This window comes from Anser cygnoides, chromosome 11, assembly GCF_040182565.1.
Source record: "Anser cygnoides isolate HZ-2024a breed goose chromosome 11, Taihu_goose_T2T_genome, whole genome shotgun sequence".
NCBI lineage: Eukaryota > Metazoa > Chordata > Aves > Anseriformes > Anatidae > Anser > Anser cygnoides.
Window position 1 is genome coordinate 708,079 of NC_089883.1, and position 16,128 is coordinate 724,206.

The following is a 16,128-nucleotide window of genomic DNA, read 5'->3' on the forward strand; positions in this document are numbered from 1 at the left end:
CACAGGACCTAAAGGGAAACCACACGCTGCGGCGCCCAGGCGCCATTTGGTGCATCCTCCTGCCGCACGCCTCTGCCCCCACCGCCAGCCCGCAGCGCAAAGCAGGCACCACGATGGGGATGTGCTCAGCACCACGGCAGTTACCAGCCGTGTGTGTAGTTCCTCCAAAAGTGCGAAGGAGCTGATTTATTGACTTCTTTGCATGTTTATTTTTACCTGCTTCGCTTGTTGTTACAGCGCAAGCCGGCTCCTTCCCCGCACGCCCTACGGATGCTGCTCAGCAGCGGCACTTCTTCGGGTGCCCTGCACCGGATGCTGCGGGTGGGCGCCCGCCCCCTGCCCTGCCACCCGGGGGTCCTGCTCCCCTCCCTGCCACCCGGGGGTCCTGCTCCCCTCCCTGCCAGGCTCTGCCCAGGGGCACAGCACCCGGCGCAGGCACCGCCGCCTTCCCCCACACTCACTGTCGGAGCAGAATTCCTGCTGCTTTGCTGCTGGAAGTGTTTTAAAAACCTAACTATGCCAGGACAATAAAGTTTCAAGTAACATCTAATTTAAGGAGAGGTTTATCTGCCATACCGGTTAATCTGACTGCATTAATTAAAGAAGCGCTATTTCAGTGCAACTTACTTGCCTAAATGGTGCTTTAAACCCAAGCAACCCTTTCAAGAAGATTCATGGAAGCGTGTGTGCCCCTCCAGCGCTTCGCTCCCCCCGTTGGCACCATCGCCAGCAGCAGCAGGATCACAGCTCCTGACCGGCCCCTGAGAAACTGCCCAGGAGCAGGGATGTTCCCACACTCACACTGGGGCTCAGCACCTCCGTGTCCCACCCAGATGCAATCGCAGGTGGTACAGAGGAAATAAATAAGGATCAAAGCGGAGGGACAAGATCCCATCCACGGGGGGCCGTGGTCGCCCCTCAGGTGAGCCCCCAGCACCACGTCCCCACCAGCAGCAGCAGGGCCGAGGGCATCTCCCGGGCTGTGCCTGTGCCCCACCGGCCGCGTTGCCCTGTTCCCACGGCAGCCCCCCGCCCCCGGCAGCACCGCGCCGCTGACTTTTTCTCCCTCTCCTTAGAAACCCGTGGAACAAAACCACACCAACAATCGGGCAGTGTCTGTGGGGTCAGCGCGCAGTCACAGCCTTCGGGCTGATTTACGGTCTCCCCAGCCCCATGCAGCAGCCAACTTGGAAGCCATCGCGGGCTGCTCTTTGTTTTTTTCCCTTCTTGTGGAAACGGCACGGAGCGCAGGACGGCAGCAGGCTCCGCTCCCCGGCTGCTCTCACTGCTCAGCAGGCGCCGCGGCACCACTGCCGCCCAGCCCGAGGGGTGCCTCAGGATGCACTGCTCCTCGTAGGGGAAGAACAAGCACACAACAAAGAGGGAAGGGAAGTCTTGTGTTGGCAGGACTGCTTAAAAGACGAGCCTGTGATTTCAGCTGACACCTAGCACTGGCGGTGGCTCAGCGAGGGAACACCAGCACCGTGGCACTCGGGGAAGCTCGGGGTCATGGCACCTGAGTGCTGGGAGGAGTGGCCCAGCTCTGGACTTGGGGTACAACACTCGCATCCACCCTGGGGAATCCAAATTCAAGTCAAGAAGAGCTCAATGAGCTGTAGCAGACAGAAGCCATGGAAGGAAGGTGGTGGCCTGGCAGAGGGCAGCTGGCGTCCTCCCATGCCCAGGCAGCAAGGCACCTAAAACCTGCCCAGGTCCCCAGGAACCACGTAACCCACCAGCAATACCCTCGCAGGGGACAGCAGAGGGCTGCAGAAGACCAGGGCCACCTTCTCGCTCCTCCTTGAGCTGCCACCCCATGGCCGGAGCCTCCCCAGCCGGGCTCCTCCAGCCCCAGCACCGCTGCTCCAGCTGCAAGGGCTCGCTGAGAGCTCGCAGCACACGCGTTAGGCTCCGAGAACACATCGTCTGCCTGCTTGCTGCTGGGGGGCGAACACGGAGCCAGAGGGATTTGGGAATTGTGTCTGGAGCGCGCAAGGCTTAATTGCTTACGCTATCAGTTACTAATGCACTCCTGTGGCAAAGCCCTCGCCTGCTCCCTCTTTGCCCAGCGATGCGGTAACGTAATGGAGTTGCAGGATTGCCTCGATGAGCGCTCCTGCAGCGAGGCTCCTGGGGGCAAACCCTGCCCCAGGCCCCAGCTGTCCCCGCGCTGTCACCGATGCCAACGGGGTTTTGACGCTGCTTCCCCCTCTGCAGCCATCCCACGTGGGGCACCCACTCGGCACGGCGGGGTTTTGCACTTCTGGCCGCAGTTCAGCCCCAGAAGGGATCATCCCATCCTCAGAAACGTCACACTCAGCCTTCGGGCGCAGAACGGCGTTTCTGGGGGTGGCACTGTCCCGGGTTACCTGCGGAGGAGGAGCTGGGAGCACCGGGCTGCCGGAGCTGCCCCTTGCTGGGGAGCCAGGGGCGCAGCCTCCGCGCCCAGTGTGACAAATGGTCAGGACACGTCCTGCGCTGGGACACAACGAGCTGTGCTGCTCTGCCTTCCCCTGCCTCGCTGCCCTGCAAAAGCAGCGCAGGCCTCGTGCACCGAACCGTCCCCACTGCCCACCGCCCCGGCCTGGCCAGCCCAGAGGCCCAAGCACTGCACCAGGCAGCACGGGGTCCCCAGGAAAAGTTTAAATTCAAATCAGCTTAAAATGGGTCAGGCATTAAGCTCACTGACATCCTCATAACAAAATGCCACGTGTTAATTAAAAAACCCTATAGCAATAGGAACGCTCTCTGCTCGCCGGCACTGGGGTTTCCTAAGGAAAGCCTCCAAGCTCCCTTCTGTGCTCCGGGCCCTGCTGGCGGCATTTCTAATTCCGTGGGACGTGCCCAAGTGGCCAATGTAGATGGTGGAAGGCATCCCACGAGGGCAGAGAGAGATCACTGTCACCATTATTTAAGGCACACTACACTGGGATTAATATTGTATTAGCACCTTATTTATGTCTGTAACAAAACCAGATGCTAGGCTGGGGCTCACAGCATCCAAATAAAATCAAAGCACTGCTCAGGCGACAGAACAGCTCCAACTTAAGCCTCGGGAAGCAAGGAAATCCAGAAGGAAGGCTGTCAGTCACTGCTAATCCTCTCAAAGTGGCAGCTGCCCCAAGGACCCTCTGTTTCATTCTTAAGCCCCAGATGAAGAAATCTGTCATCTGCAAGCAGAAGCCACAACCAGTGAAAGCCCCAGCAGCGGGCTCAGGGGGCGGCTTCCGAGGCGCGGTGACAGGCTGGGGAATCTCTCCCCTGTAGGTCTCGGGGTTTGGTACCAACCAAATAGGAATGGCACAAAGCTGTAACCATGCAAGTGATAACACAGCTGGACAAAGGAAAGCACGGTACTAACAGGGACCTGGAACAGAGCAAAAGGAAAATCCGTTCTGGGTCGGGAGAAGAACCCAAATGTTGAGGAACGGCCCAGGAATGCAATGATTTAGGCAGGAAATCGGCTCTGGAGGTACTTTCTGGGGAAGCTTGAGGGCACTGCAAACGGCAGGAGCTGAGCCCGCGACAAAGGCTCGTTGGGAACAGCCATCCCGGACGGCACTGGGGTTAGGGGCACGCAGATTTTCGGAGCTGTCCCGGTACGGAGGGAGGTGGGCGGGCTGGGGGGGGCAGCACAGCACGGGCACTGCGCTGCCTCTGCCCCCCCAGCCTGCTCCAGCCCCAGCCCTCACTGCGCCTTCTGCTGCCCTCGCAGCTCCTCTGCTCCACTGCAACAGCCCCAGGACCCCCCAAATTTCAGGTCCCAGAGACATTCTGTTCTCATTATACATTTCCTTTGGAAATCCATTGTTGTTTGCAAGCCAGAAATATTAGTCAGCATGCTCTATAGTGCAATGTTAATGAGAATTAAATCGATTCATGAGAAGTACCTGCTCAGCATGTTTATTATCTGTTTTTCAAACATAACTATATTGGATTCTGCCTTTTTTTTTCAGTCCCAATACACTGTCCATTCTATGAGTTAAGTAGATAGATAACGTATAGTTAGTACCTCTATGAACTACCCAATCCATATGTTCCTAAAGTCTCTCTCTAGCTCCAGAATAGCTTAATCAATTTCCGTAATTTTTTATTAAAGAAAAATTTCATATAGGCAGCTAGATGGATATTTCCTTTGGGACCACAGCTTATGTGCCAAGCTAAAAGCCAATCTGATTTGAAACAGCCCCGTTATAAACCCTCTGAAAAATAGAAAGCCCTCATCAATATGACAGATATGCCACTATAATTAAAGTCTTTGGTAACAGATATTATGCAGCCAAAATTTTCTATTTCCAGCTGCAGCATTGATCAAATTTTGACATCCAATATTAAGTAGCTGAGCTCTCTCTGGACTCAAAAAACACAATGCCACAGAGCTTTTGTTAATTATCATTTATAAAAGCGCCTCTTGTGTCTGTTGAGGCACAGGCACCTGGCGAGTACCGGCCACGTTAGTGCGCTCCTTCCCTCAGCACCCCAAGGCGTCCTAAGGTTCCTCCCTGCTCTCAGGGGCCTGGTGATGAAATTCTTTTCTGCCATATATGAGAGACTACAATATGTGCCAACCTTGAATTTCCAATGAGATGCTCGGTCGATGCAGGAACCCGGCTCTCTCAGGGAAGAAAAATGGTTTCAGTGAGAGCGCAACCCAGCCGGGCGCGCAGGGAGGTGATGGGAGGTAGCAAAGACTGCCCGTGCTCCCAGCTCAGAAATTTAAAGAAAATATGTTAAAATTACAGCGGCCTGTCCTCACCCTTGTTTACAAGGCAGGCTCAGTTCACTCACCCCTCTGGCAGGGCCCTGTGGGGCTCTCACGTCTTTGGAGAGCATTTTCTGCTCCTTTTCCTCCTCCTGCCTGGGTCAGGCTCCAACACACACCGTCCCCCCCAAAGCGGCACACGGAAACACCGCGCTGCCACCGCCTAACGCGCATCCCACAGTGCGTGGACAGACTCCTCGCTCTGCTCCCTCACCCTCAGAAGAGCAATTTCCATCTTCGCCAACGTTATTGCCACTTCCCTGGCCAGGACCAAAGGGACCGAGTGGCTTGGTAGAGCAGAGCCCTCTGTTTTGGGACAGACACTGAAGGATACAAAAAGTTGGTCCTTAGGGCAGCAAAAAGATCCCGTGGCTTAAAATACGACTCTGCTCTAAAGCCTGATTATGTAAAAATGGCCCCATCTTGCTCAGTAGCACAACTCCTGATGGGTACCTGGAGAGACAGCTGCTGACTTTATTGAGTGAAATAAGATTTTACTGAATTTTATCCTGGCTGCCTCTCTACAGATAACAAGCGCGAGGAAGCACAATGGCATCTTGCATTGTGTGCGCATGGAGAATGAACCACATTCCTTGCGAAATGTCAGCTGCCGAGTCGCTTCTGCAAATGAAGGCAATGGATACCAGTGAAGGTAATTTACACAGACTGTAATTGCCAAAGTGTAATTAAGGGCAAAGCATGGTCTGCGTCTTTAAAAACGATGATGCGGGAGGAACAAAGAGCCTCGCTGTTCCCAGGACTACGCGAGTTCATTCCACTGGCACTTACAAAAATCCTATCTTTGCTCAGAAAAAAGAGCAATTCTCCACTGCCAGCTTGAAGCGTGGTTCACAGAACTTCATTCTCCCTTTTCAGAGAAGAATCAGACACTAAAGACCAGGTATTTTTTGCAGATTCTCAGTTTGGCCTTGCCCACAATTATACAACTAACATGAAAACGCCTGCGCCGTGTGCAGGAAAAGTGCCCAGCCAGCCCCAAATCCCACAGGTCGTCTGAGAAAAAGCCACAGCCTGGTGCATCTCACCCAACACAGAACTGGAAATCCAATCATCGCAAAACCGCGCCACAGGACAGGAAGATCACACAACCTCCGTGCGCCCACAGACCGGCACCGCTTTGTTCTGCTTCCCAGTCGCTGCTGCCGCCGAATGCAGAAGAAGGCATTTGCTCTTGCCCAGGAATGGAGGCACCGTAATGAATATTCAATATCTGCCTTCAACTGCGAGAACTCCTTGTGCCAACGTCCCAAAAAATAAAAAATAAGGGACAGACCTGTTCTAATAGGAGGCTGCTCGCGATGGCAGCAGGTGGAGACACACAGGATTTGAGTGTGACGCCTAAAAGCACGTTTTCGTTAAAGGCGCTCAGGTCGGCATGTGCCTGCCCGTCCGGGCACGGCTCCTCGGCACTGGTTTCACAGAATGACACCACCTCATGCCAAGGACTGATGAGAAAAGAACCATCCCTCAGATAATGTATTTCGTGAGACTTCACTTCATTTTTAATTGTTACAAGCACAAGCTTTTAAAAGCAGATAAAGCCGTCTCATGCCTGCATCTGTTTTCCAGAAATGGCAGCGTTTCACACCAGGTGGCCCGGCGGGGACGGCGGAGCCCAGGCCCCTTGCCCCACCTGTGCAGCAAGACGGCAAGGAGCTCGCGTATCGCCACCTCGCAGCACCGCGGCCGCTGCCTTCGTGCTCCTCTTCCTCACCTGGGCACACACACCTCTGGGAACGTCCCCAGCACGCTGCCCCCGCAGCCGCGGAGCGTCCGTGGGCTGGCAGAAGGTTACCTCCAGAGGAAAACCTGGCCTGCATCCCCCGCCCAGAAGGACCCCGAGTTTCTGCACAAACGCAGACCACGTAACCCTCATTTTGATGCCCTTACTTGCGCGTGCAGAGTTTTCTCATTTAAAACACAGCCTCCTTCTTTCACGTGTCCTGTTTTGTCCTGGGCCTCTGAGCAAAGAAACCTTTGCTTCAGTCCTCTTCCCACCGGCAATTTGCTCTGTAGCTGTTTAGCCGTTTCTGTAAGGAATATAACAAAACCAGACTGCACAAGCTAGCGGTGGTTTGTGTAAGATCTAGGGCTGGTTAAGACGTTGCCATGCTGAGGTGAAAGCTCCAGTGAATATTCAAAGTACTAATTCCCTCCTGTCCTGAATTAAGCCAGCTTTTGCCTTTCCCCTTTGTGCTCGTGCAGGCAATAGCCAGAGCTCTGCGGCCATGAAGAGACACAAGCAGAGGTCTCCTGGGACGACGAAGGCACCACGTAGATTTTAGTAGTCATAAAAGAAGTCACAAAGAGCCACATCAGCTGTAACGCTGCTGAGAGCACAAGGGGGAAATCCGCAAGAGGTGTCTGAGGTGAAAACAAATTAGGGTGTTTTTCCTGAGTTCTGACGTTTCTAAGAGGCTACGAAGAACAACAACCAGACCAATAAACGAGAATCCCACCACAAGAGGGGGTTTGGCCCCTTCCTTTCAAGCCAGCCCCCAGCCTCGGCAGGACAAACGCAGGTCCACGCACACCCACACGTTCACAGCATCTCTGCCGGCCAGGAACGACGTCCCCTTGCCTTGTTTGCAATGCAAGAGCCTCAGTCTCTGCAGACACTTGCTGTGGATTCATCAGCCTTGCAGGCAACTCCAGATCATCAATATGAAATTGCTTTCATACTGCTGCGATAATTTGCTCTGGAAAATTTTCAAAGAAAAGAATTTGACCTGAAACCTTCTTATTTGCAGAAACAACTCCAAAGCTTTTTGTAACTCAACAATAATGTTGTGTTTTTTTGACCACGACCAAATGGCTGATGACAGCACAGTTCAGTTATTTCCATAACAGCACCAACTTTTGACCTTTGCATTAACAAGGTACTGTCCGTTCTTGACAGAATTGGTAGCAAATAAAATACAGCACTTCTCAAGTGGCAAATCCCTGCTCGTTCCCCAGCCTTCCTCCGTAAGGAGCTGTCATTCGTAAGCAGTGACAGCAGTGCCACGCTTCCTCTGCCGTTTCAAAACTACCAAGTGGTGGCTTCAGAGCTTCTTCTCTCGGTGCCCCTGGTCCGGCGCAGGGCGGCCGAGGCACGGGGGGGTCTCCGTGGGAGGAGGCGGCTCTGCCTGAGCACGGCCACAGCCGTCAGCCCTGTCCACGCGATCGCTTTGAGCTCCTGAAGAGTGACTCAAAAATTAAAAATAAGTGGGCTGTTCAAGGCACTTTCAGTATTCCCCAGACAACTCTAAAGCAGCCTCCTACTGCGTATTACCTAATTTTTACATGACAGAAGCAGAAAATTTCTTCTTTCGTGACGCTGTAGGTACATATTTTTCTACAGTGGTATCACCTAGTGTGTACATATACATATATATTTGTCTTCAGGATCTTATATGGGAAAAGTGATAACCAAAGCAATTCTTTTTGGAAAAATTGGCTCCTCCAAGGAGGATAGCTGGCAGTTTCACAGCAGGTAACGTTGTAGAACAAGTATGAAAAGTTAACAGAAAACAGACATTTCGGCTGGTGAAGAAATAGCAGCACTAGAAATATTTTCAACAGGTCTCCATAACAACTTCTGTTTCTGCCTCCCATTAAAATGTGAGCAAATATGTCACTAGTTTTCCAGCGGATGTTTAGTGGATGTTTTCATCAGTTGCCTTTTGTATCCCTTGTATTTAAAATTGGAAATGAATTTTAAAGGAAAAAGGAGATGAAATGCAAGAAACTCTCAGTTTTGACTGTTACTTTGTCTCCAAACTTGTGCATTTCAGGCAGCCCTCCTTTTTTCGGAGCCCACGAGCCATATGTATTTAAATGTTTGAGCAGGGAACGAAGGATGCTGCGCAGACAGCACGCCGTTCTGCAGAGATTTAGCTGAGCGAGATTGGTAGGTTTGTCACAAAAACATTTCCAACGTTATAAATAAAAACATGACTTCTGATGGAGTCAACGGCAAACTGGCAAAAGCAACCTGGCGCTGTGGCTGCCACCCCCGCCAGCACCCATGGGCTCGGAGGGGTGCAATCCCACATCCTCTGTGGCCCAGGAGACTTCACCAGAGACTTCCCACGGGCCAGGATTTCTCCTTGCCCACCACCACCGCCCTTATGGTGCCCTGAGGCCTTCCCCCAGCCCCGAGACCGTGCAGTGCTCAGGGAGCACCGCTGCCTCCCCTGGCTCCACGCGCAGCACCGGCTCTGGTACCGCAGCCAGGGCTCGGGCTGAGGAGGGGCAAACGTCTCCACACATGAGAAGAAAGGCACTGGGAGCTGACACAAGCATCTCACCACGAAGCCTCGTGGCTTCCACAGCTCTCGGCAGCGGGAGGAAACCTCAGACACCGAACGCATCACCTGCTTCGGGCTTCTGACAAGAGGTCCCGCTGCGCACGCAGCGCTCCGCTAACCTATTTCCCAGCAAAGGCAATTGGAAACTATGGGAAGATAAAAAGATAATGAACAAATAACCTTCACAGGAGCTAGTGCTGCAAAAAGTTGAGGCTTCTCTCGTGTTGACTGCCTGTTATTAACGACCCTGTCACGTCTTCTAATGAACTTTGTGCTTCGTGCGGAAAACGCGGGTTTTGTCCAAGCACATGGCCAAGTGCTCTTTTTCTTTTATTTCCAGTCTTACATAAGAGTTGCGTTTTGAACCCAGGAAACCTCGCTTTTTATCTATTTTCTCACTTCCCCACGTTCTCATAGTACGAGTGAGTTTTGAAACAAAATGCCAGTGTCTTTTCAGGAAAATACTTGATGCATCAAGCAACGGCAAATTGTTAATTATTTCAAGCCCTTTATACCACGACTGACACCACAGCGAAGAATTTAAAACATTTCCTCGGACAAGCAGCTCAGTCACACAGAAGCCGCAGCACAAGAGCATTTCTTGCTGTCTTCAATGCGCGCTTTATTCCGGTTGTTGTCAGCCCGCTCTGGCAAGCCGCGCGTTGTTTGCGCCCGGAGCCGTGGGACGCAGTGCGGCGAGCACACGGTAACTACGGCGCTGGACCGGAGCGTGCTGCTGAGCTGAGCCAACAGCCGTCAGCAAGGGCTGCCCACCGCCGGCAGCCCTGGGACACGGAGCGGGGACACCCCAGGAGCCCACCACGAGCTGCAACAGCTCCACGCCGAGGGGCAGCGCTGACGGGCACCGCAGCATTCCCAACTCCGGCGAGCCCCATGTCACAGACCACCAGCTCCACTGCTTCTAAAGCACCTCAGGGGCACGTAATATTACAAAAATACATGATTCTCTGAGTCCAGACAGGACGACATCTTCGTCTTCTTCCAGACAGCTGCTGGGAGCCCCAGGTCCTGCGAGCGGCTGAGAGGCACAGCCCTGCTCGCAGGCAGGCACGGCCCCGTCCCCACAGCACAGCGCAGCCAGGGCCGCATCCTCCTGCTCCCCTAAGGGGCAAACTACTAGAATATATAGGAAAATATACATATATATAAATATACATATATTTATGGAGGTCCAGACTCACTGCAAACACTCTCTGCCTCCAACAGATGTGGACCAACAGCACAGCCACCGAGCTGACCCCAAGCGGGACGGATGCGGGAAGCGCTTTCGAGGCTCCTCTGCCTGCTCAGTTGGGTGTTTGGGAGTGAAAATTAGGACAAAAGAGATGAAGGACTCGTCCAAGCTCAGATGATGAACTGCTTGTTTAACAAGGGAATATTACCAAAGTAAACTTTGGATAATCGAATAAAAAAGGCTTTATTTAGAAAGAGAATATTCCAAGTTATGATCCAGCAGCACAGAAACCCTATTCACACGCCTTTTGTCAAGCACAGCCAGAGGTTAATTCTGTTGACAGGTTTAACCAGTGCTATTATCTGAAACATAAATAAGACCTCTTACAGTCAGATCGGCCTCTTGAGTGTTTTTTCTTTCACAGCGATGTGGAAGCCAGACAACACGTCAGGCTGGCCGCGGCTCGGGAGGGCAGAGCGCGCACGCACATCCTCGCGCCGCTGGCACCAGCGACACACACACACGGGCACAGCCGCACAAACGCACGATACAAACTTCCACCGAGCAGCTCCTCTCCCCAGATGTGCACCGTGATCAACAGCACTGCAGTGAAAAACAATGACTTTTGCTTTGGACGGTTTCTCCACATTTAAGTAAAAATAGAAATGTATGAATTAGAAACAACGGGCGTAGAAACAGCCTGGATGGGGAAACACTATGGATCTCAGCAAGACATGAAATATCGGCACTCGTGAGGGAATGACCTTCAAAACTCATTCACTGTTCCCTGCCTCTCCGTTGACGGTTTTTCTCACATTAGACATTCCCACTATGCATGCTTTAATTTTGCATGGACTATAAATACTTTGCTTATAAGACAGCATGAAAGCAATAGAAAACAAATATTTAACTATGGTAACCTTGACTGTGAGGGTAATACAGCTAATTCTGTATACCTTAGGTCATCCATACTAAATACAAGGACTTGCTATTTTCTATGCTAAACATGAAATCACCCACTGAAATACGTGATCAAGTACTATTTCCTCTTAAAAATAAATAAATAAAGGCACGCAAAATAAAGACACCTTGTTAAATGAAATTAAGGACAGAAAATCCAGATTTTTCTAAACTGCATTGCCTACATTTTCTCTTCCAGACTACATTTTTCCATCCCATTTGTATCAAAAACAACCTCTGAGAGACAAATGAGTTTGCTTGTGCAAAACGAGCGGGCTGCCACCCCAGCTGTTTACGGGGTCACACTTTACAACCTAGGTGGGGGAGGTGAGTGAGGAACGAGCGGCTTCAGCGTTCTTCGGCTGCTCTTTGCACAAACCACCAGATTTACCCATTTCAGACTATGAAAGCAAAGCCGACCGTGCCTCCCATAGCCTGCACCATTCCTCCCTCACCATCCTTTGCCATTTTAAAGCACGCTTCTGCCCGCAAACTAAAAGATGCTCCCTCCTGCTCGGAGTTGCAGGACAGCGGGGAACTCGGGAGATCCACAGCCCGAACCGGCAGGTGGGAGCTGCCGCTGTTTCCACGTTGAGTCGCCTTTACTCAGAAAGCTCTGCCCCGAATTTTCCATTGCCCACGGACTGGAGCGGAGCCAGCCGATGCCAGCAGGGAACAGCCGCGGGTGCTCCGGCGCACGGGGGCTCCGCCGTGCCAGCCGCCCCCGGCGGGCTCCTCGCCGCCCCCGCCGCCACGGCCGCAGCGCAAAGCGAGGGCGCCGCAGCCGGGGCTGCCCCGCTCCAGGTCCCCGCCCGCCGGCCGCCCCCTGCCGCAGCCCGGCCCGGCCCGGGGCTCCGCTCGGGGGGCGGAACGGGGCACGGGGGGGCGGGCAGGCTCGGCACGGCTCGGCACGGCTCGGCATGGCACGGCTCGGCTCGGCAGCCGCCCCCGGGCTTCCCTTCGTACCCGAGTGCTCCCCGCGACACGCGGCCGGCGGCGGGGGGCGAGCAGCGCCTCGCTCCGCGGGGCACGGCCGAGCCCCCCCCGAGCCTTCCCCGGTCCCGGAGTGGCCGCGCGGGGCTGCCCCGGCTCGGCGGGGCTCGGGCTGGGCTCCCCCTGTCCCGAGGCACCGGGCTCTACCCCGAGGGGAAGGGGTGGGATGAGATGGGATGGGGATGGGATGGGGATGGGATGCTCCGGCCGCTCCGGGAGCCACGGGAGCTGGGGATGGGGGGAGAGGCTGGGGGGGTCCGCGCGGCTCCGGGGCCGCCGCCGCTCCGCCTTTGTTCGCGGCGGCGGGGCAGGACCGGGCGCCTTTTGTCTGCCGGCTCCGTGCGGCGGCGGGGGCACCGCGCCCCCGGCCCGCCCGGCTCGGGGCTGCCCCGGCCCCGCGCCCCCGCTGCCCCCCGCGCCCGGCCGGGACGCGCCGCGCGGGGCTGCGCTGACCTGGATGGTGCAGGTGTACTCGCTGTCGTCCAGCAGCCGCACGGTGCAGTTGTACTCGCGGTCCAGGTTCCTGCTGCTGCCACTCATCCACCTGCTCAGCATCTTCCCGGGCGCGCAGCGGGCGCGGAGCGGCGGCGCTGCCGGCGGAGCCTCCGCTCACATCCCCGCAGCCGGCGCGGAGCTGCTCGGTGCTGCTCGGTGCTGCGGGCGCGTCCCCCCCGCCCGGTTCGGCTCGGCTCGGCCCGGCCCGGCCGGCCCTGCCTCCGCTGCGGGCGGAGCGGTGCGGAGCGGAGCGGAGCGCGGTGCCCGTGCCCGGGCCGCGGCGCTCGGCACACGGCGGGCGGGGTGGAGGCCGGCCCGGGGGGGCGCCGGCTGCGGGGGCCAATCTCGGCGCCGCGGCTGTGACGGGCTCCGCCGCAAACCAATGCGGCAGGGGCGGCGCGGATCCGCCGCCTCCCCCGGGCAGCCCCGCGCGGGTGGGGGCTCCGCGGGGGCGCAACGGCACGGGCTGGGGGGGGCGCCCCGGGGGCACCGGGACGGAGGCAGCGCCTGGCCCCGTAGCGGGGGCAGCGGGGCGCCCGGCGGGGGTGGGCAGCCCCCGCTCACCGCCCGCCTCCCCCCCACCCAAAAAAAAGCCCCCCACTCCCGCCGGCCCCGCCGCTTGTGCACAGCGGCCCCCGTCCCGCTCCCCGCAGCCCGGGGCACCTCGCCCTGGGCCGGCCGGGGGGGGAGCGAGGTGGGGGGCGGCCTCCCCCGTCCTGGGGGGGAGAGGAGGCTGCGTCCCTGGGGACGGGGGGTGAACAAGCACGGTGCTGCAGGCCTGCCGGGCACTGCCGGGCCGCCTGCGCTCCGCTCTGCTGCCGGGGGGAGGTTTGGGCGAGGAGGGGGCATTGCACGGGGGGGCAGCTGCCGGCCCTCTGAGCACAGCGCTTTGCAGACCCACCTGAGACAGTCCCCGGGGCGCACGGTCCTCTCCCGGTGTTCATTCCCTCTGGAAGGAAACTTTTGTATCTGTGGCTGTTGGGCAAAATGGACTCTAAAAGTGATCGGTGCTCACTCAGGTGCGGTTGGTGCTGCTCTGGAGAAGTGAAATTCGTGGTGGCAGCAAGTGGGGATGGAGCCCCCCAGGAGCACCGCAGATCTCCCCCCATCCAGCCCTGGCTGGGCATCACGCTCACACCACGGCCACCCCTGCCCGGAGCACGGCTCCCACCAGAGGGTTCAGCAGCGCTCCCACCACCACCCGGCTCTGCACGAGCTGACAAATGCCCACCTCAAGCAGGCCACGACATGGGGCTGCGCTAAGCTGCTGGTCCAGCCCACAGCAGCACAGATCCCATCCAGCTGCGCCTTCCTGACTCAGCTCAGCTGTGCCCAGAGCTTCTTCCCCTCCAGCTGCGTTCCCAGGCTGCAGTGCAGCTCCTGTCCCTTCTTCATGCGCCCCAGCCTTAAGCTCCAACCATGCAGCTGTCCTACCTTGTCCCACAATAGCCCCGCTCCACTTTGCTCATTCCCTGCCTTCCCAGCCAGAGCGATGGCTCACAAAGCCACGTTGCTGGCCTCCCTGCAGGAGCGGTGCCACTGACCCAGCACCGCTGCGGCGCGTAGGGCAGGGTCCTGCGCTCTGGGGCCGTGCAGGCTGGGAGCTGTCCCCACTCAGGTGGCAGGGAAAGTCTTTCCAGGCCAGCCTTGCTGCTCCCAGCCCATCCGACTGCACCGGCTCTGCCTGCCAGGCTGGACACAGCCCTGCGTGCCCTAGGAGGGACCACGGAGGGGACGAGGCTGGGTTACCTTAGTATCCTAAAGACAATTACTCCAAATGTCCAACTAATGTGAATGGCAGAGTGGGAACGAGACGTTGCAGGTGGTTGTACTGCAGCAGTGAGACACAGACTGGGCAGCATCGTGGAGAGGAATTTATTCTGCTGGAAGAACTCAAGGCAAACCCAGAGGCTTGGCCTCCATGGGCTGCCTGTCGGGACCCCGAGCTTTGCAGCCCCCCGGGAAGGTGAGCTGTGCCCGGCGCGTTGTTGGGAGGTGTGATGCAGAGCCCAGAACAACAACGGCGCTTTTCAGAGAGAATGGGACTTGCTCCTGAACCATCTGGGCACTTTTACAAAGATGCTTGTATTCACTGAAGTAGCTGCTACTTTGTCATGTATCCCACTCTGCATAAATTGTTCATCTGCCTTAGAGCTCCCCCTCTGAACCAGCTGAACTGTTAATGAAGAATGGGATCCTCAGCATTAGCAGGTGCTGCTTTCATAAAGCACAGAAGCCTCTGAGCCAGCTGAGCGGCTTAATGAAGAGCAGCATTCATGCCACAGCAGCCACGGCTTTGTCAGGGAGCCTCTCACCCATGCCACAGCTCGGCTATTAACTTTGTTCCTCAACCAAATGAACGGTTTTGCTGAGATTCCAGTTTTCGACAGAGAAACTGTATTTTTTTAGAGCTCATCGCTGAGGCGAGCAGGAGCCTGTTGGCCGCGTTCGTCCCCCTCTGCTGCCTCGGACTCGTCTCTGAACAGGGAGCAGTGCTGGCGACAGACAGCAGGGAGGGGAGCCTTGCTCTTCTCTCTCAACCTACCTAAAAGGTTTCCGCAGAGCATATCAGAGACTGGGAGATGCCTTTATAACAGTGTTCTCTGTTCCCCAGCTTTGATCGACAAGAATGCAGTTTGGATGAGTAATGTCATTTTTTCCCCTTTTTAATAATTAACACAGTAAATCCTACCAGTTCTCCATACTTGGATTCCCCGTGACTTGCACTTTTGAGCTCAAAAATCCAAAAGGCAGACTTCCAAATGGACATTTAAAGCAAAATCTGAGATGCGTTTGTTTTCTGGTCAGTCAGATTTCACTGAGAGCTCAGCCTTAAAACCCAGGGGAGGAGGCAGCGTGGCTGCCTTCGCTGCTCGCAGGGCAGGAGCAGAACTCCCCACAGGGGCAGAAGTGCTCAGCTGTCCGACTATTGAATGTTACCGAGGCCAAAGACCCCAAAACTGCCTTAAATTCAAAGCCATGCCTTACTCTTTGCCTGTCTCAGGTATTTCAGTAGAAAATGTCACACATCGTATTTATCACCCGTAATAAACAACCAGCTTGGCACAGCCTCCACCGACAACTGCTCGTCTTAAGGTACGCCAGGGTTTGGCAGTAAGAGCTGCTGCTTGGGCTTTGGATGACCGAAATACAGACCTCTGCTTTCGCTGGCATTTCTTGTTTAACTGCAACCTGTTCTGTTTAGATACTTCCTGCATTTTCTTCATCCGGAGCTGAGAAATGAGGCTGTCAGCTTTGCTTTGCTTTTCAGCAGGCACCCCCACCTGAAATTACAGAAAAGCAATGGTCCTTATTATCTTAGCTCCAACATGAACCCAGTGCCATCCAGATGAGATGTCAAAATGTGGCCCAGCTCACAGGGTTTGCTCATCATTTAAATAGCCAGCAGT

General features: G+C 55.6%; 1 protein-coding gene across 2 annotated transcripts in view; it reads right to left on the reverse strand.

The window, feature by feature from the left end:
* The window catches only part of FRMD5 (FERM domain containing 5), an 83,215-nt gene extending 70,215 nt beyond the window's left edge, over nucleotides 1–13,000 (reverse strand). Inside the window, exon 1 of one of the 2 annotated variants that reach the window (XM_067003738.1) lies at nucleotides 12,677–13,000. In XM_067003738.1, coding sequence (XP_066859839.1) covers nucleotides 12,677–12,778 — 102 coding nt within the window. In that variant the 5' untranslated portion in view covers nucleotides 12,779–13,000. The remainder of the gene's footprint in view (nucleotides 1–12,676) is intronic. The other variant, XM_067003737.1, reaches the window with a different exon arrangement.
* Nucleotides 13,001–16,128: the final 3,128 nt, after the last annotated feature.